The following is a 24,224-nucleotide window of genomic DNA, read 5'->3' on the forward strand; positions in this document are numbered from 1 at the left end:
AGTTTACACAGTTCCAGCGAGCCGCTGAGAATAGCAGCCCCCATATAAAGTTATGCAGATGGTGATTCATAGGGTCTACTAAGCATTACTCAGAAAAACGCTCTTTTCAAGCAACACGAGAAAAGAAAAGAGTTTTGAACCTCTCCCACCGCCATCAAGCAGAAATCCACCTCCACACCCGTCCCTCCACGGCACTTACAGACCGTCCTTTGCTTCCGTGCGGGGCTGGAGACCTTTAACCACGGAAGAGGAACAGGAGAGATGCACAGAAGAGATGCACCAAACAAAGCGTGAGCGCTTCTTGAGGGAGATCCCTTCCTGCTTTACCCAAATTTGCTATTTTGTAGTGACAATTCCCAGCTGGGGTTTGCTCCCCATTCAAAGCAAAGTAACGGGGATGCCTTGGAAGAGCTTCCAAGAACTCCGGCGCGCTCATCCTCCCGAGGCAGGTGCGGACGGAGGAGAGCCCGTGTGCGTCCCCCTTTGGGGCCGCGCCTGAGCCCCGCGTCCCCTCCCGGCTGTGCCTGTCCCCGAGGCACCGCGGGGTCTGTCGGGGGTGCCCGTGTCCCCTCCCTGTCCCCCCCGTGTCCCCGCCGTGTACTCACCGCCGCCGGCAGCCCCGCTCCGGAGCGGCGGCTCCGCGGGGCGGGCGGGGCCGGGGGCGGGCGGGGGGCGGCGGCGCCTCGGGGCGGGCAGGGACCGGAGCTCCGGCACGGCACGGCTCGGCACGGCACAGCTCGGCACGGCACGGTTCCCCGCAGCCCGGCTCCTCGCAGCCCGCTGCCGTCCCGTCCCGTCGGGGCGCGGCGCTCCCGGAATTTCGGGATGCAGAGTCCCCGCTCCCTGCGGCTGGGACATCACTGCTGTCCCATGCGTGGGACCTCCACGACAGCAGGGTCGCTGCCCCAGCCTTGCTTTGTGACCACTTCAGTTCTCCTCAACTCTAATGCTCTCCTCAGGGTCGCTGCCCCAGCCTTGCTTTGTGACCAGTTCTCCTCAGCTCCGCATCAAATGCTAACATTGTCCCTTTTCCTCGTTCATGGGATTTGAACGGTTTGGGTTTGACAGGAGTTTTTAAAGGCGATGTGTCCAATCCTCCTGCAAGCAGCAGGGAAATCTTCAGCTAGATCAGGCTGCTCAGAGCCCCGTCTCACCTGGCTTTGAATATCTCTGGGAATGGGGCAGGGCATTCACCACTTCTCCGTGTCAGTGTTTCATCAACTTCACTGTAAAAAAACCCAACTTTTTCCCTTTATAGCTAATCTAAATCAACCCTTTTTTTACTTTAAAACCATTACCCTGCAGCACTCAGGACCCCTGGACATTAAACAAGCTGAACGTGGTGTGATCTGAATTTCAGGGTGGTGGGTATGACAGCATCTGGATTCAGGCACAATTCCTCCTCACGGAGCTGGAGGGAGATTTGATCAAGAGCTGCTGTGCTGTGCTGTGGCTGTGCATCTCACACATCCACAGATGCACAGATGCAGCACACTGCCCTTGGGCTGCAGCTGAGCATCACTGACAGGCAGAGCCATTCCTGTGGATACCCTGGGCTGCTGCTCCTGCACTGCTTGGAGCTCCTCAGCTCACAACCAGCTCAAAACCAGATCGAGGTTTACCTGCACGTGCTGCAGGGACGGATGCAAAGCCCTGCTGTGGAATTCACATCTGCTTCATACATGATTGAAAGACACTCAGCCCAGCTGAGAACCTGTGGGTGTACAGCTCCATTTACCTGCAGCCACTGTGGGGTTTTACAAAAGGCAAACTGGGGCACACGGAGGGCTGGCTCACACAGGAGTGGCCCTGCAGCAGGTTGGGTCTCCATCCAAGAGGAGAATTAGGCAGGAGTCCCCAAGGCCAGCACCCAGTGATGTGGGGGCACTGTGAATCAGCAGCCACCCTGTTAAAGGACAATAAGACAAATTTTCTGCTCAGATATTGCATTTAACTGAAATTTGACTGTCAAACAGCATCTGAAGCACTTCGAGGTGGCGTCAGTGCACGGCTCCATGCTATTCCCAGCACAGGGCTGCAGAGGGAGATGGCTTTGTGCCCTTCATGGGCTTTTTCAGCCCCATAACCATCCACAACCTTCTGCCTTGCCCAGAGATCTGGTCTGCAGGCACCTACAAACAAATATTCCACCACAAGGAAGTGCTGAGTGCTACCAGCACCTCTGTCTGCTTAGCAGCACCTTGGCCAAAATGTGTTTTCCCTCTCTGAGCACTTTCCTGCAGGTGCACAAGGTGCTGCAACAGGGAAAAGGCTTCTCCAGAATAAAGACAGAATATCTGTGCAAAACATGTGAAACATCCCATGCACAGTGAAACTGCAGTGGAGAAAACAAGGAGGTATAAAAGACAGTCACAGCCCCTGCAAGAACAAGAACAAAGGAGGAACAGGGAAGGAGATTGTTCCAGTAATTGCCTCCCCCAGGTAAGGATGCTGAGCCTGAGCAACGCTGCTGGCACAAAAAAAAATGCTGCTGTTTGATTCATTGTTCACCTAATTTTGCTGCTGCAGCAAATCACATGTAAAATAGTGCATTCCACTGTATAATCAAGATAAACAAGTCAGCTTTTCCATTAGGGGTGTGTGTGTGCAGATGCATGCACTCTCTGCCCTGTCACGACAGGGTGGGTGATACCAAGAGCACCAAGGCAAGAATGAATTTGGATGCACCAAATTCACCAAGTCCAGAGCACAGGCTCCCTGCCAGAATCCTTATTTGTGGCACCTGGGCCAGGCCACAGTGATTCCTTCAGTGATTTGGAACACAGGACACTCATCCCATGCCAAACTCCCCCAGCAAGCACCTCTGGTCACACCCCCTGTGACAGGGTCACTGCAGACCCACTGATGTGGCTTCAGGGTCACATCTCTGCAGGCACAAGGTGTCCATGTTGTCCAAATCCATGGAGAAGCCGTTCCCAGGGGCTGGCACACCTTGTGTTTCCCTGCACACTGGGAGGACTGCATCCCTGCCAGGCTGATAAGGGGCTGCAGCACACAGCCATGAGGATGTGCAGATGGGAGAGAGTTCCTGCATCCAGCACGTGGAAAGCAAAGGAGAAACCTCCTGCTGTTTATCTTGGCCTTAATTTGCATCTTCTTAAAATGCCTAATTAGTCGTGCTAGTTGATATACTGGCTCAGGCACTCCTACCTAATCCAGTCAGCAAACCCAGGCTGTGGAAATATTTGTCCTGCGTCTTCACATGAGGCAACATTCATGGTGTCCTTTGGGGTTGAACCTGCAGCTGGACATGGGTCTCTCAGTGCAGGTCTTGCTGCATGGGCAGCTGCAGGGTTTGGGAGCCCTCCTTTGTGGTGTCCATCAGGAAATGCCAAGCATTTGGATGTGAAAGGGGATCAGCCCCCTGACCTCAAAGTGGGGTGTGGATTTTTGGCTAGTTCACCTACAAGTTCTCCTTCTGCAGACCAGCTGTGGTTTTGACCCAAGACTTTACTGAATGCCAAAGTCCTTTTTGTACCACAATATATACTTTGTAATATACCTTAATATTTAGTTCCAATGGCTTTACTGAATTTACTTTAATTATAATAGGAGAACAAGATGTGTATGAAGTTGTTTGATATCAGCTTTTGTTGTGGTTCCCTCACTAGCTATGTCCATCATCTAGCAAGCCACTGAACCCAAAACCTCTGAGTGTTTTAAAGCTTAAATATTTGCTTACTCAGCTGTAATGATGTCCCAACCAGCAGCCTGTAAATCTGCACCACACTAAGGAGCACAGCTGTGGTGGAAAGTTTTGGAAAGGGACTGGGAAAATACAGATAGAACTGTCCACAGAGGGCTTTATGGACAAGCAATGTTCTCAAATTCCTTCATCTCCTTGTGTCACTACAGGAGCACCTGGCTGAGGTGCCAGCTCCTCCTGGGACTGCTGTGTAGAGAAATGGGTGTGACAAAGCTTTGGGTTCCCTGTAAGGGAAATTTCTGTGTGGCAGATGAGGACAGAAGGAGCTTCCTAGGAGCTTTCCAACAGAATGTGCAAAGGATTTGGAATTTGCCTAACAAGGGGTGGGGGAAGAAAAGAGTTAAATCCTGATGCCTCAGCTCAACCTTTACTCAGACAAAACTTTTCCTGATCTCCTGGAGGTTTTTGCTTAGGGGAAGCCCCATGTCTGAGCTCTTTCTTTCCCCATGAAGAGGCACCACGGCTGTTTTACTCGTGGGTAACCCACCATGCAGCGTGTTTTACACGCCACAGCTGCTGCTGCCCTGCTGGAGTGTGAGCTGCAGTGAGGAAACACTGATTTCCAGCCCTGCAGGCTCCTCAGTCCAGCCTGATGTCAGTCCCATCCATCACACCTGAGCAGAGAGAGCCAGGGCAGGCATGCCCAGGCTGCTGAAGCACAGCAGCAGCTTGCTTCACTCCACACATTGGATATCTGAGCTTGAAGCTCCTGTGTATCCTCGATTCCAAATGCTGATGTTCAAAGAAGCAGAAAGAACTTTGATTAAACACAAAACTGGCTAAATTTGCTTCCCAGTGAACTCAACAGAGCTATGCTGACATCCCCAAGACCTGGTGCTGCTCTGTGCCTCTGCTGCATGCAGCTATTACAGAGCTCTCCAGGGAGCAGGGAGTGGGATGGGCTTTGCTTATTTTTCAGCACAAAAATGCTAAAGAGAAGCTCAAAGCAGCTTTAATTACGAATTTTAGAGGAAAAGGGTGAAGCAGCCATCCAGCTCTTCTGGTTGCCACCACATGTGAAGCCCTTGGTGTCCAACACACATCTGTCCCAGATGTTCCACAGCTGTTTTCCTTTCCAATGCCCTGCATTATCCCACTGCCTGCCTTGGCATCGGGCTGCCCACAAGCACTTGTTCACATCAATGTGCAGTGCTGGGAGGTGGCTGAGGGCTACAATGCTGCCAGCAAACCTTGCAAACATTCTGTTGGAAGCATGACAGCCCGGGGAGAGACACAAGGAATGGCTGAGAGGAGGAGGGTTCCAAGGTTTCTCAAAGAATCAGCAGCTGAGGTATCAGCAAACACAGATTTAATATAAAAGCGACAGCACAACAAAGTTTGTTGGCAAGGCTCACCCACTACTTACTAATGGTTAAAGCACAGAAAGAAAAAAAGCAAACAAAAAATCCAATGTCAGTCAATCCAAACTGATAGAAACACAACATTATCTATGTGAAGGCTGGGCTGGGGAAGGGGAGACAAAAGGATAGGAGGATAAAAAGGAATACATCCAAAAGGCACAGCAGCTCTTCAATAAACAGCATTTAAACTTAACAGCACAGAAACCTACCAGATTTAACTTATGTTGTAGTTAAGCCAAACAATACAGCAAAGGATTCATATAGGATTTACTATACCACAAGAATAACTTACCTACAGGCCTAACTTCCTTCCAAATGTAAAATACTTCAGAATCCAGGAGAGCAGAATTCCCAGGACACTTGATGTAGCATATGCACACTTGCATGCATACTGTACAAGACACCTGTAAGGAATCCCCTTCTAATTCAGTGAAACACTCACCTGGGATGCCTTTGGTGCCCTGCTGTGCCCAAAAGCCTGTCTGTTTTCTTCACAGCTCATCTGCAACATCAGCTGCTGACCCAGCAAGAGCTCTGTGATTTCTGCCCGCACACCTTGCCTTGCTTTAACCCAGAACATTTACACCTCCTTACACGGGTTTCTAGGTAACTGAAGACAATTTGAAACTCTGCAAGAAATGACAGGAGGTGAGTTTGGGAAATAACAGGCTGCAGCTTCTCTGTAATGGCATTAAAAGAGTCAGAGGATACCAACACTCGTCTCCAGTGCCACAGCTCCCTCAATGGGGAATTCACCTCACACTCTGCTTAGCTCTGTGGTGTGAGGCTCTGAGGAGACCCCACTCCTGATGTTCTCCTGATTTCTGCCTGAAAGGAGCAGCACTAGCAGGAGATTTCTCCTATGGAGGTTTATGAGCAGGTTGCTCCCATCTCTTCCCTCAGTCTGTAAGAGAAAAACTGACTCAGTACTGACTTGGAAGAACGAGGGGGATGTGAATGTGAGTAACAGGCATTTGCAAAGATGCATGTGAAGAAACAGCTGGAAGACATTGCCTAAGTTAGCTACCTTCAGACTGAAAAGAAAGGTCTCAATTTACCATCTGCAGATGACTTAGATCAGCACCTCACAGACAGCACCCATGAGCAGCATCCCTGGGACACAGACCTGCCATCCTACATGGAGAACACAGGATTCCCTGCTCCACCTCCCTGGGAAGTCCTCCAGGATCCAGAGAGTTAATCTTGCTCCCCAAAAAGCATCTTGCGTGTTTCTTTGGCTACTTACCTTATTTGGAAAGGTGTGGTTTCCCTCCCCTGGCATTTCTGCTGTGCCAGAGAAGTGTCAGCTCTTGGTTGCCTCACAGAGGGATGAAACTCTCCTGCCCTGATTCCCTCTGCCAGTTCCAGCATGAGGGAAATCCATCCCAGCCCTATAACCTTCGTTAGCCTGGATGTAAGCAGACACCTCAGTGCAATAAAAGTTCAGAGCTTATTACAGGCTCTGGGCTGATACCATAGATAATGGTAATTAACTGCTCTGGGATGACAGTGGTTTATTGCTGACTGATTTCTCAATGATTTCCTTAAGCAGTCTGTAAAAAAAAATGGGTCTTGCCAAGGATGGAGATGGCGGGAGGAGACAGAAAGCAGCTGAGTCTGCAGCTCAGCACATGAGGGGCTTGGAAGGGCACCTGGAGTTTACCCTGAGCTAGGGGCAGGATCAGTGCATTTACCCATTCTCAGATTTATTTGTGAGTGTCAGGGTTTCTGTAGGAGTTTACCATGAGCTGGGGGCAGGATCAGTGCATTTACCCATCCTCAGGTTTATTTGTGAGCCTCAGAGTTTCTTTGAGTGAATATTTAAAGGCCACTCCTACCCATGCACAGGGTGCTGCAGCAATCATGTTTTGATGCATACTGAAAGTATGATAAAATTGGGGTTTGGTTGTGTCAGAAGGTGCTGAAATCGCTGTCTCACTTTACTAGATATGGCTCCAACCAAGCTGGTTTCTACAGAAATTCCCTGTATTAAAGGAAACTGAGCAATCACATCCTCATCACCTCCCATGCAGACACCTTTTCCAGCCACTGATTTGCAGAGCTGAGGACCGGTCAATTTATCCAGCCTGAAAATCGTTCTGTATCTCCATGAGATGATCCCCACATGGGAGAACATCTTGTTCTCCTCCACAGAAAGGGGCAGGAACCTCTTCTCAAAGCCTCCAGCTTCCTTCTGCTCAGTTCCACACACGTGGGAGTCGCTTCCAAGGCACATCTGCTGCTGAAAGGAGCCGAGCAACGTGGAGGGAACAAACACTGGCAATCAGCTTTCGACCTGATTTTGAGTTTCCTAGTGAAAAAAAAGGACATTTGTAGTCTATCAGCACAGCACTGAACCACGTTAAATACGCCTCCATTTATCTTCAGTAAGACCAATACAGTTCCTTATTATTGGAACAATGGTGTATTTTTGTCATCCTTAATTATTAACTTATCTGGCTGCAATTTCTTCGTTTATTAAAAGGATATTCTAGGTGACTTTAACAGCTATACAACTCTTATATAACCAACATCTTAAACTCTTTTTTTCCAGCCATTCTTTTCCTTTTTCTTTTTTTTTTTTTCTTTGCTCACAGCTTTTCTATTTTTCTTTGGCATTGGTAAGTAAACCCAAGGGGCCAGCTCCTACAGTTACACTGATGTTTTTGGAGCATGGCCTGGAGTTTTATCAGTTTACATCATCTGGGAGTGGGCCCATAAAATTTTAAAACGTTGCAATAAATGAAAGCAGACAGGTGACAGAGTGACAACACCAGACAGAGAGAATGGCCACTGCCAAGGCAGTGCAAACCTCAGCTTTATTTGGAGGAAAAGTCCTGCAACTACATCTGGTACTGGGATGCGAAACACACAGGCAGGTTTGCTGGGAGCTGAATACGGGAGCAAAATTTGGCCTGTACAGAAAAACAACTTGCAGTGTTTCCTCAGGTGACACTGGCAAGCCTTCACCACCACCAAATGATTCCTGCATGTTCTCACAGCGTTTGCCACTCCAAGCAAGAATATTCCAGAGGCAGGTGGGGGGAGAGGATACCCTGGAGTGGCTCCCCACCAGCTGTGGTTCACAGCTGCCTTCATGGCAAAGTTCATCCTGAGCATCCTGGAAGCCACTGGCACTTGTGTGTATTTTGCCATGAGTCTGCAGCAATGCATTTATTGCCTTTCAGTGACTGCAGCTGGTTTCTGCTGCCCAGCACAGTCGGTGCCCCCAGGATCTCACCGACAGAAGGAGATGGGAGCATCACAGTTTCTTCACCGACTTATCCTCCTCATTCTCAGGGCTGTAAAGCCAACTGATGGTTGCCATGAGCTCTCTGTCCCCACTGCTCACCCAGAGCAGTGTGACCTCCTTCAGCCTGTTGTTTGAACCCAAATTTCCTCAGTAACCAGCTCTCCACACCCGCTGCCGTGCCACAGCCACTTCATTTCTGCCACAGAGGACACCATCCTGGTGACAGTGAAGGGAGGGCTGAATTCCTTTCCCAGTCTGGCTCCGTGTTTTGACAAGTGATTCTTTCTATAAATCCCAGACAGGGTAACCCTTCCGAGGCAATTGTAAAGCTGGATTTAATGTACATCACAGAGAATACACGAAAGCTCTCGTACATTCTGCAGCACTGGGAGTTTTTTGGTGGCTCTGTGAACATGCTGACCAGCAGCTGACCTTGCCTCCTGATGCAGAGCACAGCCACTGAAGGATAGGACACACTGCTATCATCAGTATTCCAAATTTCACTTCATATTCTGCATCTGCTTCCCCTCAATGTGGTGATGGGTCCCACCAGCCACCTACAGTAGCTCATCACCAGAGGCGTGGGGCCTTGTGACATGATTGCTCTCAGAGCACATGGGGCACAGCCCAGGTATCCTTGATTCCTGCAGCACCGGTTATTCCTTCTCTTGGTGAAGCCCTTCCCAATGAGAACAGGGTGGCTGCAGCCTTGAGAGGACAGAGGAAAGCAAGGAAAAAAGAGCAGAGTAACCCCAAGGACTCAGACGAATCCACATGGAGAGCTTTCCCCACCACAGATGCTAAACAAGTCCTTCCACATTAGATCCACCTACACCTAAAATAGCCTCACCAATCTAACCTTGCCTAAGCCTTCAGCTGGTGTTTCACTTTCCCTGAGAGCTATCTGGAAGTTTCTAAAGTAACTAAAAATGCATTTCCCTTTTTGATCGATTTCCCAAGGGCCACTCTAGCTACAGCTGCTGTACCAACCCCTCTGCCCTCCTCCTCCTCCTCAAGCCACCACACACCTCCACTCCCTCACATGAAACAGCTGTGAAACCTCAGAAACAGGTCCTGGGCAATATGTATCCCATTGATAAATACCTTTAAAAAAAATCCATCTGGAAGCTGGTCAATTGAGCATCATCAGGTAAACTCAGGGACAGCACGTTCCCCTACAGGCTTTTCCTTCAGGGTGACTGGACATTCTTTGGATTTCTCAGCAGAGGGAGCTTCTCACAAGCAGTTTGAGCACCACCTCCCTCCAGCCCTCAGAAACACCACTTTCAAACAAGCTTTGCACTAAACCCACATGAAGGAAAACTGAAGGCAACTGACTCCTAACCCCAAGTAACCATCAGCTGGTTTCTTTACGTATTTAAGGAGGCTTGCAGTCTTCCAAAATTCTTTATTAGTTTTCATAACTACTCCTATTAAATGCCTGTCCTTTCAGCGTCCTGGTACTGCTCAGCAGCAGCTCTGTGGCAGTCAGTACCAGGGCTGTGAGAGTTTGTAAGAAAAAATGGGCTTTTTAATGCTTTTCAATGCCTTCCTTTGGTGCCACTGAAAGCCTCTTGATATTTTTCTTATGGAGACAGAACTCTCCAGCCCACTTTTGTGTGCAGCTCAAATGCTCTGTATGTGATGACCATGCAGTGTGGCCAGCAGGATCAGGGCAGGGATTGTCCCCCTGTGCTTGGTGCTGATGAAGCCACACCTGGATTCTGTGTGCATTTTGGGTCCTCCCATGACAAGGAAGACATTGAGGCGCTGAGGTGTGTTCAGAGGAGGGCAGCAGAGCTGGGAAAAGGGCTGGAGCACAAGTCTGAGGTTGAGGGAGTGGTGGGGCTCAGCCTGGAGAAAAGGAGGCTCAGAGGCGACCTTCTCAGTCTCTACAACTCCCTTAGATGAGGTTGGAGCCAGGTGGGTGTTGGGAGTTTGGCTGGCTAAAGACTGGAAAAGTACAAAACTGTGGCTAATTCCAAGTCCTGCACCTGCAAAGATAGTGTGTCCTTGGGCCTAGCTGTAGTAGGATAACAAATAGTGAAAGAGACATGAGAAAAGAGAGATGTAACCCCTAAGGCATGAGGAAGAGTTCATGGTATAGTTTAACCAATAGATTGCTTGGTTTACAGAATATTTATAAGCTTATTATTTGCTGTATAAGTGTTTGATACTTTCTTCAATAAACTGGACCTGTTGGACCTGTGATGAACCACCTGGTGTCCTGGTCCCCTTCCTACAACAGGTGGGAGTCGGGATCATCTCCCAGGGAACAGGGGATAGGACAAGAGGAAGCAGCCTCAAGTTGTGCTGGGAAGGTTTGGATTGCGTATCAGGAACAATTTCTTCACATAAAGAGTTACCAAACACTGGAACAGGCTGCCCATGGCAGTGGTGGGATTATCATCCCCAGAGGGGTTTAAAAGCTGTGTGGATGTGGCACTTGGGGTGGTGGCCTTGGCAGTGCTGAGGGAACAGCTGGACTTGATGATCTTAGAAGGCTTTTCCAGCCTAAACAATTCTATGATTCCATGACTCTGTGTCCCTTCTCCCTGTCTCCTTGGACAAAGAGCTGCATTCTTTATCCAAAAGCCTTTGCATGGTCACCACCAAGCCCTGCTGGGTGAGGAGCAGAGTCCTGAGCAGGGCTGGCAGGGATGAGATGCCCCAAGAGGACAGGGAGCTCTGCCATGGTCAGTGCCAGGGCCATGCTCTGCTCCCAGCACAAGCCTGCGTGGGGTGAGCTCCACAGGGAGCTGATCCAGGTACGAAAAAAAAAAACTGATTTGAACAGAAAATGTTTAATTCTTCAGTCAGATCAGCTCTCCAACCTGTTTAACTGAGTGACAGCAGAAGCACTTGTACTGCACAGCATGCCCAGAACAGCATGAGTGGGCGGATGGGATGGCAGGAGAGGGAGGCAGGGAGGAGAGGAAGGGAAAAGGACTGCTTTTTTAAGAAGCACTAACAGCTTAAACACACTTAAAATGTTAATTTAATTGAAGAAACCAAGGATTTTCATCTCACCAAGCTACCAAGAGAACCTTAGCTCTTCCAACCAGATTTGCAGATGATGTCTTCCTAAGCCTACACGGATTGTTGGATGATGTTTTGCCCAAATAACTAGAATAACTAGAATTGAAAACCTGCAGCATTTCTAGTATCTATCTCTCCTTCCCTCATCCCCTTCTCATTCCTGTGTTTTCTATGCCTGGCATCAGTACCTACAGGAGCAATTTGACCACAATCTGTACGTGGTTCACTCCTCTGCTTTAAATGAGTTTCACATCCCAATCTTTGAGCTCACCTACCCCCTTCCTGTTGCCTAGAGCCTTACAAAAACAAGAGCAAAACATGAAAAACATTATAAGCACTTGTAATGGTTCTTCATAAAAACAAGTTCAAAACAGTATTTACACTGAAGGCATAAATATCCCCTTATGAATAAATGATGCTGTTATTCAATAAGCCCAGAGCTTGATCACATTCAGATCAGGAATAATTATTTAGGTCCTTCAGAGAGGTTAAAATAACCTCCCTTAGAAGCATGGGAATCTTCTTTTGCATGAATAATTTCCGTCAGCAGATGAACTGATAAATAAAAGCAGATAACATCAATCAGCTCAGATGTAAGAAGAGCTAGTGAACAGACTAGGCACAAGTGCAACAAATATAATTTGGCTATAAATAAATTTAGTCTGGAAATTAGGAGACCCTTTCCAAATATGAGAGCTGTGAAGTCTCAGTCTAGTCCTTCAATAAAAGCCGTGGGACAAACCCCAAAAAAGCAGTGTGCTAAAATTTCCTTCCCTGGAATTGTTCCAGGCATTTTGCATGGGGGCCTGAGCAAACTGTTCTAAAGGAAGGTGGCTCTGCCCATGGCCAAAGGGTTGGGACTAGGTGATCTTTAAGGTAGATCCAACCCAAACCATTCTGTGAATGGTTCCATGAAATCCTGAAGTGGGCTTCACAACAAAGCCTTCCATGTGTCTGAAGAGGGCTGAAAGGTGTGGCTGGCCTGCCAGAGCTGAGCTCTGAACCTCAATCCCTCCCTGCCTGAAGTTTCCCTCTCCCAGCTATCAATCATCTAAAGGACAAGGTCAGCATTTCTCCTGCTGACACTTGTGTCACATCATCGTGGCTGTGCCCACATGAAACACCTGGATTCCATGTTCCTCTCTGAACTCAGCCTTTGCCATTCCAGGGTCTGACAGCGCTGGCTGTGCCAGAACCTCCTGGGGCTGTCATTGGACCTCTGTCACCGTCCTCTCAAGCAACACATCCCTGGAGGGATTTTAACTTCAAAAAACAAAGCCTCATCTTTCTCACAGACTCTATCTTGTGTGACATGGTTCCACCATGGATAGGAGTTTTCTGCCAGGGTTTTAGAGAGCAAGCTGTGTTTTGGAGGAAGGTGCCCCTTTCTTTAGTCTTGAAATGGAACTGTTGGCATTTTGGACTTTCTGTCGGAAACACGTGCACTGCCAGGTACTCAGGTGCCTACTCCACCAGAGGGGGGCACAGGTGAGGGATGCACAGGTGGGGGATGCGGAGGTGTTTTGCTCCAGACCCCAACCCAAAGGCGCCAGGGTGCATCCCTTGCTCAGGGGACACGGTCACCACAGCACCACCACGGGCCTGTCCCCACCCTGACCGGGGAGTCCCCTCTGCCTCAGCCCTTGTCCTCTGCCCTGTGTCCCACACAGCCCTTTCTGGGGGTATGATCCGGCTCCCCGAGCCCTTTCTGGGGTCTGACCCTGTCCAGTCCCCATCCCCAGCCCTGTCCTGGTCCCCATTCCCAACCCTGCCCGGGTCTGACCCTGCCCGGTCCCCATCCCCAGCCCTGCCCGGGGTCTGAGCCGCCTCCCCCTCAGTCCCCCTCAGTCCCCAGGCGGTGCCACCCCCGCCGCGGGGGGGGGGGGGGGGCCGCTGGCCGCGGCGATGAGGGGGAGCGCGGGGCCGGCAGCCCGGAGCCAATCGGCGCCCTCAGCGCCTGGTCCGATCTCCTCGGAGCTCTCCGATTGGCCGTCTCCCTCCCCTCGCCTCACTCCTCGGCCAATGGGGGCGGAGGGGCGTGGCGCGGAGGGCGAGCGCGCGAGCGGCGGGCGCGGCATGGCGGGGTCCCATAAGGGCGCGCGGCCGTGATGGAGCGCGAGCGGGCGGTGGGTGTCATGTCGGCGTTGTGGTCGGTGGGCGCGGGGCTGCTGCTCCTGCTGCTCTGGGTGCGGCACCGCGGGCTGGAGGCTGTGCTGGTGCACCACCGCTGGGTCTTCGTCTGCTTCTTCCTCCTGCCGCTCTCCATCCTCTTCGACATCTACTACCAGCTGCGCGCATGGGCCGTGTGGCGCCTCCACAGCGCCCCGCGGCAGCACGCCCAGCGCGTCCGGCACATCCAGGAGCAGGTGAGGCTTGGCCGGACCTCGGCACCCCGGGGGTACTGCGGCTTTGTGAGGGAACAGCGTGTCCTTGTCCCGCTGTCTGTCCTCCCCCTCACCCCGCCATTCCGCACCCGGGGCAAAGTCCAGCGGAGTGGGGGAATGCAAGGGAATAAACGCCAGCGGGGCTTTCAGCCTCCTGCAGGGCTGTTGTCCCGCTGGAACTCCTGTGGAACTCGCTCCCTGCGGCTGCTGGTGTGCTGTGAGCCGGGCTGGGCTCAGGGACACACGTGTGTGCAACATGGGAGCACATCAGTGTCTGCACCGCAGGCTCAGGAGCGTGTTCTGCTTCCCCTCACACCCTGCTGCTCACACCGCCAGCTCCTGCAGCTGCTTCGTGGCCAGATTAAACTTTTCCTCCGCCCAGAAATGCAGATGTGCGTAGTGATTCTGTGCTCTCTACTGTTTGTGGTAATTCTGTCACGTCCGCTTCTGTTTCCTGTCTTGTCTGTCACATCACGGATGCAGATGGATGTTCATGTGCAGGGAATTATTCTCAGAGGGGTTGGGGTTGTTGGCTGGGTTTTTTTTACCAGCTGTAGTAGCAACTCAGCTCTGAGGAAAATGCAGTTGTTTGTTCTCTGAGTGTTAACCACTGTGGCTTTGCAGAATTCATATGGCTTACACATTTTCCTTCCCAACTTTTTGTAGAATCCTAGGAGGCTTTGGGTTGGAAAGGGACCATAAAAATCATCTCATTCCAACCCCACCTGCCATGGGCAGGGACATCTTCCACTAGACCAGGTTGCTTATGGTTGATTCCACTAGACCTGGTCATTTGGAGGCTCAGACCACTTTTTGTGTGTTTTGGGTTAGAACTGAGATTATAACAGCAATAATACCTCCCTTAGAGGAGGGTTTTTTAAACTCTGTTAATGTGTTGTTATCCTTTTGAATCTTTCCCCCAAAAGAAAACCCCAGAGCTACAGGATAAGTGTATCCTCTACATAACTATCCCACTCTGGTCATACTTCATTTAGGAGTTCAGAGGGCTGCAGAGAGGCTTCCAAAGCATCCCTGGTGTGAGCGTTGTTGCCCTTGCAGGTGCGGGAATGGAAGAAGGAAGGCAGCAGGAGGTACATGTGCACGGGCCGGCCCGGCTGGCTGACAGTGTCACTCCGAGTGGGCAAGTACAAGAAGACCCACAAGAACATCATGATCAATTTAATGGATGTCCTGGAAGTAGACAGTGAAAGACAGGTAACAAATCCCACCACAAAGCATGCACTCTAATGGATTTTATACTTTTTTTCACGATACACAGAGCTGAAGGGATTAGATTCCACAAAGAGCAAAATTTTGTGGCAGAGCTGTTGTCACATTTCAAGGGTTTGCAATGTGGGCTTGGATCGTTCCATCTGAAAAACCCAGCATATGGAATTGCTTGGCTTTTATGTGCTGAAGTCTAAAAGACCAGATTGATTTATGGGTTTGGGCACTGAGCAACAAGATGTTGAGGCAGAGGAGGAATCACTAAACAGTTTCCACTATTTTTAGCAGCTCTCTTAGGAAAGTGAGTCTCTGAGTTCTGATAACAGATGGAGGTGTATCCAGTTAGCCATATTTTGGCATCATTAATGCTGAACTCTTTAATTGATATTTGTTGAGAACTTGGGGGTGGATTTTGTTTTGGTTTTTTTTTTCCTTTTTAGGTTGTTCGTGTGGAGCCTTTGGTGTCCATGGGCCAGCTGACTGCATACCTGAATCCCATGGGCTGGACCATTCCTGTGGTGCCAGAGCTTGATGACCTCACAGTAGGTAAGGATTGCTGATGACAAGAGACTCACTCACTTTGCTACACTTCCATTAGGGTTTTTTAATAGCATTGTTTTAAAGGTTCTAGAAATAGTCTGTTGAGCCTTATGTTCTTTGTGGTATTTATGTTATAAGCACTTTTTTTTTTTTTTTAATACTCTTAAAAGAACTTATAAAGTGGAGGTTGCTCTCATAAATCACCCACATTTTGGAGTGTGTTTAATTTGATTTGTTGTGTGCTCTCTTGATAAGGTGGCCTGATCATGGGAACTGGCATTGAGTCTTCATCCCATATCTATGGACTTTTTCAGCACACCTGTGTGGCCTATGAGCTTGTTCTTGCTGATGGAAGCCTTGTGAGATGTTCACCAGTAAGACAAAATGTTACTTTGCTATCATTTACAATGTCATTGACAGTTATTGGTGTGGATATATGATTTAGTATGACATACATACTTTTTGCAGACTGAAAACTCAGACCTATTTTATGCAGTGCCTTGGTCTTGTGGTACTCTGGGTTTCCTGGTTGCAGCAGAAATAAAAATGGTTCCTGCCAAGAAATATGTCAAAATACATTATGAGCCAGTGAGAGGACTGCAGAAGATTTGTGAGAAGTTCACTGAAGAGTCTAAGAAAAAGGAGAATAGTTTTGTGGAAGGACTTATGTATTCCTTGGATGAAGCAGTCATCATGACAGGAGTCCTGACTGATGAAGCTGAGCAAAGCAAGGTAACTAAAGGGAAGTTACTCACAATAAAAAATACTCCCAAAATCTAACTGAAGCTGTACTAGGATAAAACCATTATAGAATTGGAACAGTCTCTTAACATAGAATTAAAATTTGGATCAGTCCCTCAGAATGTTTTAATTCCTACAATGACAGAATGTGTTCTAAATCTCTTTTATTGGTGAGAACTGACCCACTGATTTCATTGTTCTGAGGAGGAGGAAGAGAAGGATCTTTTCTCATAGACTGAACAATGCTGCTTTGAACTGCACTTATTCACAGTAACTCTCTTCCTAGCAAGCTTTTAATGCTGTTAATATCAATAAAAACACATCAGGGACTTGCACAGCAGGGTCATGCTAAGTGTTCATGCAGCCCTCCACCTGGATGTTTCCTCTCTGCCATGTGAGATTTTGGATTAATGATGGGGTTAGAGATTGGCATTTTAGGAATTCAGTTCTGTCACATTTGTGGGCTCTTAAACAGCTTGTCAGTGGAAGCCTTACTTAAACCTTAATTGCAAGGAAGCTAAGAAGGAGCCTTGCAAGTGGGGTGAAGGCTCCCAAAATGCCTTGTGACAATCTTATCCAGAGGATATAACAGAGATTCCTCCTAGGAAAGGAATTTGGGGATGTACTCTGTTGTCTGGCAAGGTGTAACTCTTACCTGATGAATTCTTGTTTTCTTGTAGATAAACAGAATTGGCAACTACTACAAGCCATGGTTCTTTAAGCATGTGGAGAAGTATTTGAAAGCTGACAGGACTGGAGTGGAGTACATTCCTTCCAGACATTATTACCACAGACACACTCGCAGTATCTTCTGGGAGCTCCAAGTAAGACCAGTTCCAAAATTCAAATATATCTGCAGGAAAGTACCCTGCCTCTTCACAGTGTAGGTACAATGTACCTTCTTCCCCTTGGCACCAACTTCTGTCTTTAATGACAGAAAAAAATGGCAAAGTTTATGGCAAAATTACAAGTCCTGCATTTGAGTGCAGCAAATCCAAAGGCACTTTTTGACACATAAGGTGTTGTATCAGAAACTCCTAATTTTTGGTTTAGTACTTTTCTGAATTTAGGTCTTAAGTATGTATTTCAGCATTAAATCACCACTGAGTGATTTCCAAACTCAGATGGTGGGAAAAACATGAATGTGAAATTCTGGTTGAAAAACCGCCCCACCTAAAGGAATTACGTAATCAGGTCATTACTTAGAATTTCATAAATGTGTTTGTCGTGTGTAGTTACACAAAACTTGATTTGGCATTCTGAAATATTCCTGTTACTACATTTTGAATCTCTGGAGTGAGGTACCAGATCCTTTCAGCTCCTGCAGAAGGTAAACAGCAGTTGTCTGCGCGGGTGGTAATTAAGATTTTACAGCTTTAAAATGCTATTGAGAAATTTGGCTATTCTTGCAAAACTTCTGTAAAGTTAGCTCCATTTACACTCCTCCCTTGGCTGTTGCAAGATAATAGCCTGTTGCTCTTTTTATTTTTTAAAATTATTTGGGGCTGGGTATGTTGTGATTCATACTACTGCAAATCAGTGGGAACCAGAGAAGGCTTGGGGCAAGGCTCTGTAGCCAACTGCAGCCCAGGCCCCTCTAATTTGCTAATTTGTGTTCTAGTACTTCAGCAAAGTATCACCAATTAAATTTATTGAAAATCTGGCTTAATATTGCCCTGAGGGCTCTGAAGTGTTCTTTTGGTCCAGTTACACATCCTTCAGTCAGAGTTTTTTTCTTTCCTCTTTGAAGGATATCATTCCTTTTGGCAATAACCCCGTGTTCCGTTACCTGTTTGGCTGGATGGTCCCCCCAAAAATCTCTCTGCTGAAGCTCACCCAAGGAGAAGCCATTAGGAAGCTGTATGAGCAGCACCACGTTGTGCAGGACATGCTGGTGCCAATAAAGAGCCTTGAAAAATCAATCCAGACCTTCCACGTTGACCTTAATGTAAGAACTCATCTCCTTAGAACTCAGCAAATCTTGGGTTGTTTGTGATAAGGACTGGGACTGCTGATGTTAAGACATAATATCCTGCTTGTGCAAAAGGTCATTATTGTGTCCTGGGGAGTGCTGTGCTTTGTGAGTCCATGATGCAAGGCTGCAGCAGAAATAAACACAGCTTTCTGAAAGAGAGAAACATTAAATAAAAGATTCAAGCTTTGGTAGAAGCTGACACTTCTGAAAGATTTTATCACTTACTAAGATTTGAACTTCACCTAAAATGATTGGTGGTCTCAAGCACCAAGCACCAACTGTGGAGCTTCATTTCTCTTTCTTGTTTTTATTTCTGAATTTATTTTAGTTAGTGTAGAATTTCAATTTTGATAATTTCAGTTTTGGACTGACCTGGAAAAGAAAACCCTTCCTTCTCTTTTTGCTCAGAATGTTTATTCAGTTGTTGCTTTGAGATCAGGGGTGGTTTATTTGTGGGTGGTTTTGGATTTTTTTTCCCTTTTAATTTCAAATATTTAAGGAGAGAAGATTTAATTCTAGGAGGACATTTTCAATCTGTTTGTGTTATGGTCATTAGAGAGTACAGCTAAATACAACACCAGGACAGCTGAGAAGGAAGAGCTGAAAGCAAAAGCTCCAGTCCAAGACTGGGAGAAAGTTCTCTTAACACTTTATTTTGCCACATTTATTAAAGATCTTAAAGGATGATTGTGTTAAAAAATAAGTGATAAAGTGTTTTGCTGTCCCTGCAGGTGTACCCTCTTTGGTTGTGTCCTTTCATATTGCCCAACAATCCTGGTATGGTCCATCCCAAAGGAAATGAAGCTGAACTCTACGTGGATATAGGAGCTTATGGAGAGCCCAAAAGCAAACAGTTTGAAGCCAGGGCTTCAATGAGGCAGATGGAAAAGTTTGTAAGAAGTGTGCACGGGTAAGGACCCCACCCCTCAGAACACTGATAATGTCACATATAATTCACACCCATGTGGTTTAATCACAGCTATTTATCCCACAGAACTTTAATATTTAATACTGCATTAATTTAATAACCACAGTAATTGAAAACTAATTTAAATTTCTAATTTAGGTGTGTTTAAAATATGATTTCACTTTATTCTTTGATTGCAAAACCAAACAAACAAAAGGACACAGTGGCTGAAGTCATTGTGGTGTAGTTGGGAGCTGGGTGAGTTCAGATCACCTTTCAGCTCCAGGCTGCTCTGGGAGCAGAGTCTGCTGCTACAAAATACATCCTTGGAATATTCATTCCAAGGAATGAATCATTCAGGAATCCCAAAAGTTTGGACAGCTTCCCTGGCTGCCCTTGGGACTGTTCTCCCTGCAGTCCTTGCAGCATCACGGAGCCGCTCGGCCCCGTCCTTGCACCGGGCTGTCCTTGCCCAGGGGGCAGCCTTGGCTGTCCCTGCAGTCACTCAGTCCCTGTGTGCTGGTGGCTCTTCCCTCCCTCAAAACTTGTGCTCCAGAGCTTCCTTTTCCCTGCCTGGGTTCTGCTTGCACAGGACCACAGTGGGCGTGAGGCATGTGCCCACCATCTGTCACGGACTCGAGCCAGCCGAATTTGCTGGAGCGGTGTCAGTGGAGGAGCAGCCACAGGCTGGTTTCTCAGGAACAAAAAGCAGCTACATGGTATTTTTACACCATCAGTCTAATTTATCCCCATTTCTATTTTGACCTACTTCTCAGTCTAACAGTGATCATGTCCCATGTGGCTGAGCAATAATGGCAAGGCTGCTTCGAGATGATTTGGGGACTGCAAATGACTTCAAGCTGCAAGAAGTGATTTGCCAGAGAACAAAGCAACCCAAAGTTAATTTTAAGCTTTTTTTTCATTAACTTGAAATTAAGATTTTCATTTAAAGCTCTTTACTGGCAAAGTTTGGTCTGTTTTCTACCTGTCACTGGGAAATGAACAATGGATAAATGCTTAATCTTCCAGTTTCATAATCACACAAAACAATAGAGCTTCTATGTTAGGCTGTGTTTTGCTGCTGTACTCTGGTGGTAGCTGCAGCTTAGAGAGCACACTGTGGGAGTGAGGAAGAGTCCACAGCTGAAGAAGGATTTAATTTGTAAATGGACCTTTGTTACACCATGCTTTGTTTGCACTATGGATTTATCTTCTTGGCCTGGTCTCATTTTGCCTTCTTAGTTCTGTTCTTAATGTCCAGAGAAATGAAAAAGTCAAAGGATGTATTGTTACATCTGCCTTGAATGGATATTGTAATGCAGGCAAATATGAGATTCCATGACTGTACCTACATGAATCCTAAAAAAATAGGCAGAAAAAAATACTAAATCCATACAACATAATTGGCTGAGTGTCCCAACATAATCCATGAGAGCTATTGTATTTGTTTGTTTTTAAAAAGCATTCTTGATGTTTTTGTTTTGTTAAGTATTTGCTATTCATAACTTGCACTGAATTTTTTTTTTTAACACTGAATCTCTGTCTCTTGTCTTTCCCTTCTCTCCAGTTTCCAGATGCTGTATGCAGATTGTTACATGACCCGTGAGGAGTTCTGGGATATGTTTGATGGCTCGTTGTACCACAAGCTGAGGGAGGAGATGAATTGCAAGGATGCCTTTCCAGAAGTGTATGACAAAATCTGCAAAGCTGCAAGGCACTGAGCCTGGCTGAGCTCACCAAGCAATCAGGGAAAGAGGAATTTACCTATAGCTAGTCAGTATATCCTTTAAAAAAAAAGCTTTATTGCTCTCCAAATAAGCTCATTCTTATTGATGTTTAAAGGTATGAATTCCTGCTTTACACATTTATGTTTAGTATTTCTTGGTATGTTTTAAAACCAGTTTTCCAAACTCAGAGTGATTGTTTTTAAGAAATCTGAAGTGCTAGCCTTTGTATCTAATGTAGTGACATAGGTGAGTTCACCTATTTCCAGGCAGAAGAAAAATAATGGGAATGGATGAAGACACTGGAGTTACACCAGCTATATTTAACATGACTTCTGAAAAACAGGAGGGAGGGGCTCAGAAGTAGGTGCCAAAGCTGAACACATTGTCTAATTAATCATGTTTTTAAGAACATTTGCCTCCAGTCAGTGTCCTGGAGCAGCTCTGCAGTGGCTCATCCCCACTCCATCCTCCTGCAGCTGCATGATGGTGGTGCTGGGCTGCTCACCTTGTCCTGCAGGGCAGCTGAGCTCCCCAGGCCTGGCTTCTGCTGGAAAACTGAGCACTGAGGTGTGAAGAAGATGCTTTTTACTTGTGCCTATCAGATTTGTACTGATTTTGATTATGAAGTGTGAATGGATGTAGGTTTTTTAGGTGTTTTGTAGTTGGCCAACAGTGCATTGGTTTTTTTTTGCCCCAAAGTATCAATGTTCTGGCTTTGTAGACCACTGAAAAAGAATTGCTGCTATTTCATATAGCCAAATTTTAATTTCTTTGTGGGTCAGTTTGTTTGGGTTTCTTTTGGGTTTGTGGTTTTTTGGGGTTGTTTGGTTGTGGCTTAATTTTAGTGCCTTATAAGTACTCAGTTGGAGGAAGATCTTGGCTCATCTCAGATTGTTCTGTCCTGGCCTGTTGGGAGAAGGAAGTCAAGGCTGCATTTTTAGGAGATTTGTTAGAGCAAGTGGCTGTGGATAAGAACTGTTGATGTGAACCTGGATACACACAGGCTTTGGTTCTGACTTGAGTGACATTTTTGCTTTTCATTTTAGCTGGGTTAGGTTGATAGGCTTTGTAAAAGGACTGTTTCAGTCACCTGGAGAGGGAATAACAGCAAGTTCTGTTAGTTCCCTCTTCTGCTGCTCGCAGGTGAAAATGGCACAGTCGTGGACTTGATACGCTTGAGTGTAGAAGTGTGGAGATGTTTTCACCCTGTAGCCAGAATCAGGGTTCCAAACCAAGCCTGTGTCTTGTCCAAGCAGTACTGAAAATTGTTACTTGAAACCTTACTGAGCCTGATGGAAAATAAAGTAATTTTCTTGAGGTTTGTGTAGGGGGTAACATGGAAAACTTCTCAAACAGTTACCAGTGGGAGGTGTAATTTTATTATGCGTGCTAAACCAATGATTTTATTTATTGATAGATGGATGTTTAAGGTCCAGATGAAACCAATGATAAAGCAGTAGCAGGAATAAGCTTGGGCTGTAACTCAGTGATATAAGTAAGGTACCCCCTCAAATCCTGCACAGGGGCAGCATTCCATGGGGAGACACAGCCAGTGCAGAGTGTCCTCAGTGCTGCCCGGGCCCTGGAGCTGTGTCAGTGATCCAGGAGTGCCTGTACCTCCTGGCTGCACCAGGGGTACACAGGAAGGCAAGTGTTGATTCTCAGGGTGTGACCTGCCTTCCTGCCCCCACGAGGGAATCGTCCCTGGGGTGAAGCTACGATTAGCCCAGTGCTTGTATAGCCTGCACAGAGCAAGAATGGTTTGGTTAGCTTTGAAAGGGCAATGTTAAAACAGCTAGAGGATATGCAAATGCTTCCACTTAGGCTGTGTTTCACTTATGTACTGATGATCTTTAGGTATGCACTGTGTTTGTTTTTTCACACCTTAATTTATTGGCAAACTTTGTATGCTGTGATGGGGTACTGCACTGTATCAGTCACACACATGCACACACACCATTGCTGTTGCTCTTGGTTTTTGGTTGTATGGGCTGTTGAAAATAAAGCTCTGGCCGGCGTACTGTTCCAAGGAGTGTCTTTTAATGAGTGCTTGCTTGCTCTTCAGCAGCTGTTTATCATTTCTCTCTGCTTCTTGTGTTGTTCCACATGGCCAGTGATTACTGAGAAAGCCTGGGTGAGACACACAGGGCATTGTGAGGGAGGTGGTGTTTGTAGGAATGTCTTTGAAGTCCGTGAACCTTCATTTATCTTTTCCCCAAGACACACCTGCAATAAAAGAAATACCTCATAGCTGAGCCTTTAACCCTTCACTTATGCCCCACTAGCTCCCCACAGCTTCATGATGCCAATTGTCCCGATTTTTACACACACCACTTCATTCTTTCCCCGTGACATTTTGTCTGAGGAGGACAAACTCCCATTTTGCATTTAGGTGCTACCCATTGACAATGGATAATTACTTCATTCTTCTCATTTCATGCTAATAAATCTAATCCCTGCCTTGAATGAGCAGCCAAATGTGAGAGTCGAGACTCAGTGCACTCTTCAGCCTGAGGAGTTTCACACCCACCTGCTCTGTCTCCTTGATAAACGTCGTCATGCAGCTCTGTAGGCTCATGGGAGGTGCTGCTGCCCCTCCCTGCTCACAGCTGTACACCTTCTCCCAGGGTGCACGCTGCTCTTTTCCCTGCCAAGTGCCCCAGCCCTGCTGAAGCTGCAGTTCAGGTGCTGAAGCCCTTCCGTGCTGGCCTGGGCTCAGGCTGCATTGCACAACCCTCCTTTGTGCCCTCCCTCACCCACATCACTGCTCAGGCATTTCCCTTCTGAGCCCTCCCAGGCATTTCCCTTCGGAGCCCTCCTCCTTGGGAACAATAGCTAGGATTTCCTTAAATCGCCGTAGTTTTACCTGTGTTCCATTATCTCCCCCGACCAAATGATAATTGCAGATTAATTAGCATACTTAATCAGCCGTACTAACGTGTAATTACACCTAGATTTAATTATTCCTGTCTGGTCTAAACACTTGTACAACACCTGATAAACTTAACTCTAAGAGAACAACATGTTCCCATTACATTTTTATGGCCAGCTTTTGTTGCTACTGACATTTTCTGCTCACCTCAATTTCTCTGCTGCCTCCACGTCTTCATTCCCTGCTTGGTAACACCTCCAGATTTTCATTCTTATGGTAACCCTTTTTCAGAACCACTTCTCTGTGGAATTGTGGTGGACCTGGAGCTACTCAGGTGTGGTAGCACCACCCAGAACAGGTATGTGCAACTCCTCTGGGTGGTAGCAGAGTTTGGGAGGATGTGTTTAACCCTGAGTGAGCTGTGTGTGCCATCACACCTTCCTTGGGAGCATGTGCAGGATCTGGCACCCT

The 24,224-nt window shown here is 47.2% G+C and overlaps 2 protein-coding genes across 4 annotated transcripts in view; one reads left to right on the top strand and one right to left on the bottom strand.

Moving 5' to 3' along the window:
* TMEM61 (transmembrane protein 61) overlaps positions 1-5,728 on the bottom strand; it is a 12,578-nt gene extending 6,850 nt beyond the window's left edge. The window contains exon 1 of one of the 3 annotated variants that reach the window (XM_014263868.3): positions 5,531-5,728. In XM_014263868.3, the coding sequence (XP_014119343.2) occupies positions 5,531-5,668 (138 nt within the window). In that variant the 5' untranslated portion in view covers positions 5,669-5,728. The other 2 variants (XM_074545738.1, XM_014263869.2) reach the window with 2 other exon arrangements.
* Positions 5,729-13,412: 7,684 nt separating this feature from the next.
* Positions 13,413-22,910, top strand: DHCR24 (24-dehydrocholesterol reductase). The gene is made up of 9 exons (XM_005482284.3): positions 13,413-13,746; positions 14,824-14,979; positions 15,432-15,537; positions 15,787-15,905; positions 16,000-16,263; positions 16,953-17,096; positions 18,023-18,220; positions 18,979-19,157; positions 20,722-22,910. The coding sequence occupies exons 1-9, from the start codon at positions 13,489-13,491 to the stop codon at positions 20,873-20,875; spliced, it is 1,578 nt and encodes a 525-aa protein (XP_005482341.2). The 5' UTR covers positions 13,413-13,488; the 3' UTR covers positions 20,876-22,910.
* The last annotated feature ends 1,314 nt before the right edge of the window (positions 22,911-24,224 follow it).

This window comes from Zonotrichia albicollis, chromosome 8 (assembly GCF_047830755.1).
Source record: "Zonotrichia albicollis isolate bZonAlb1 chromosome 8, bZonAlb1.hap1, whole genome shotgun sequence".
Lineage (NCBI taxonomy): Eukaryota > Metazoa > Chordata > Aves > Passeriformes > Passerellidae > Zonotrichia > Zonotrichia albicollis.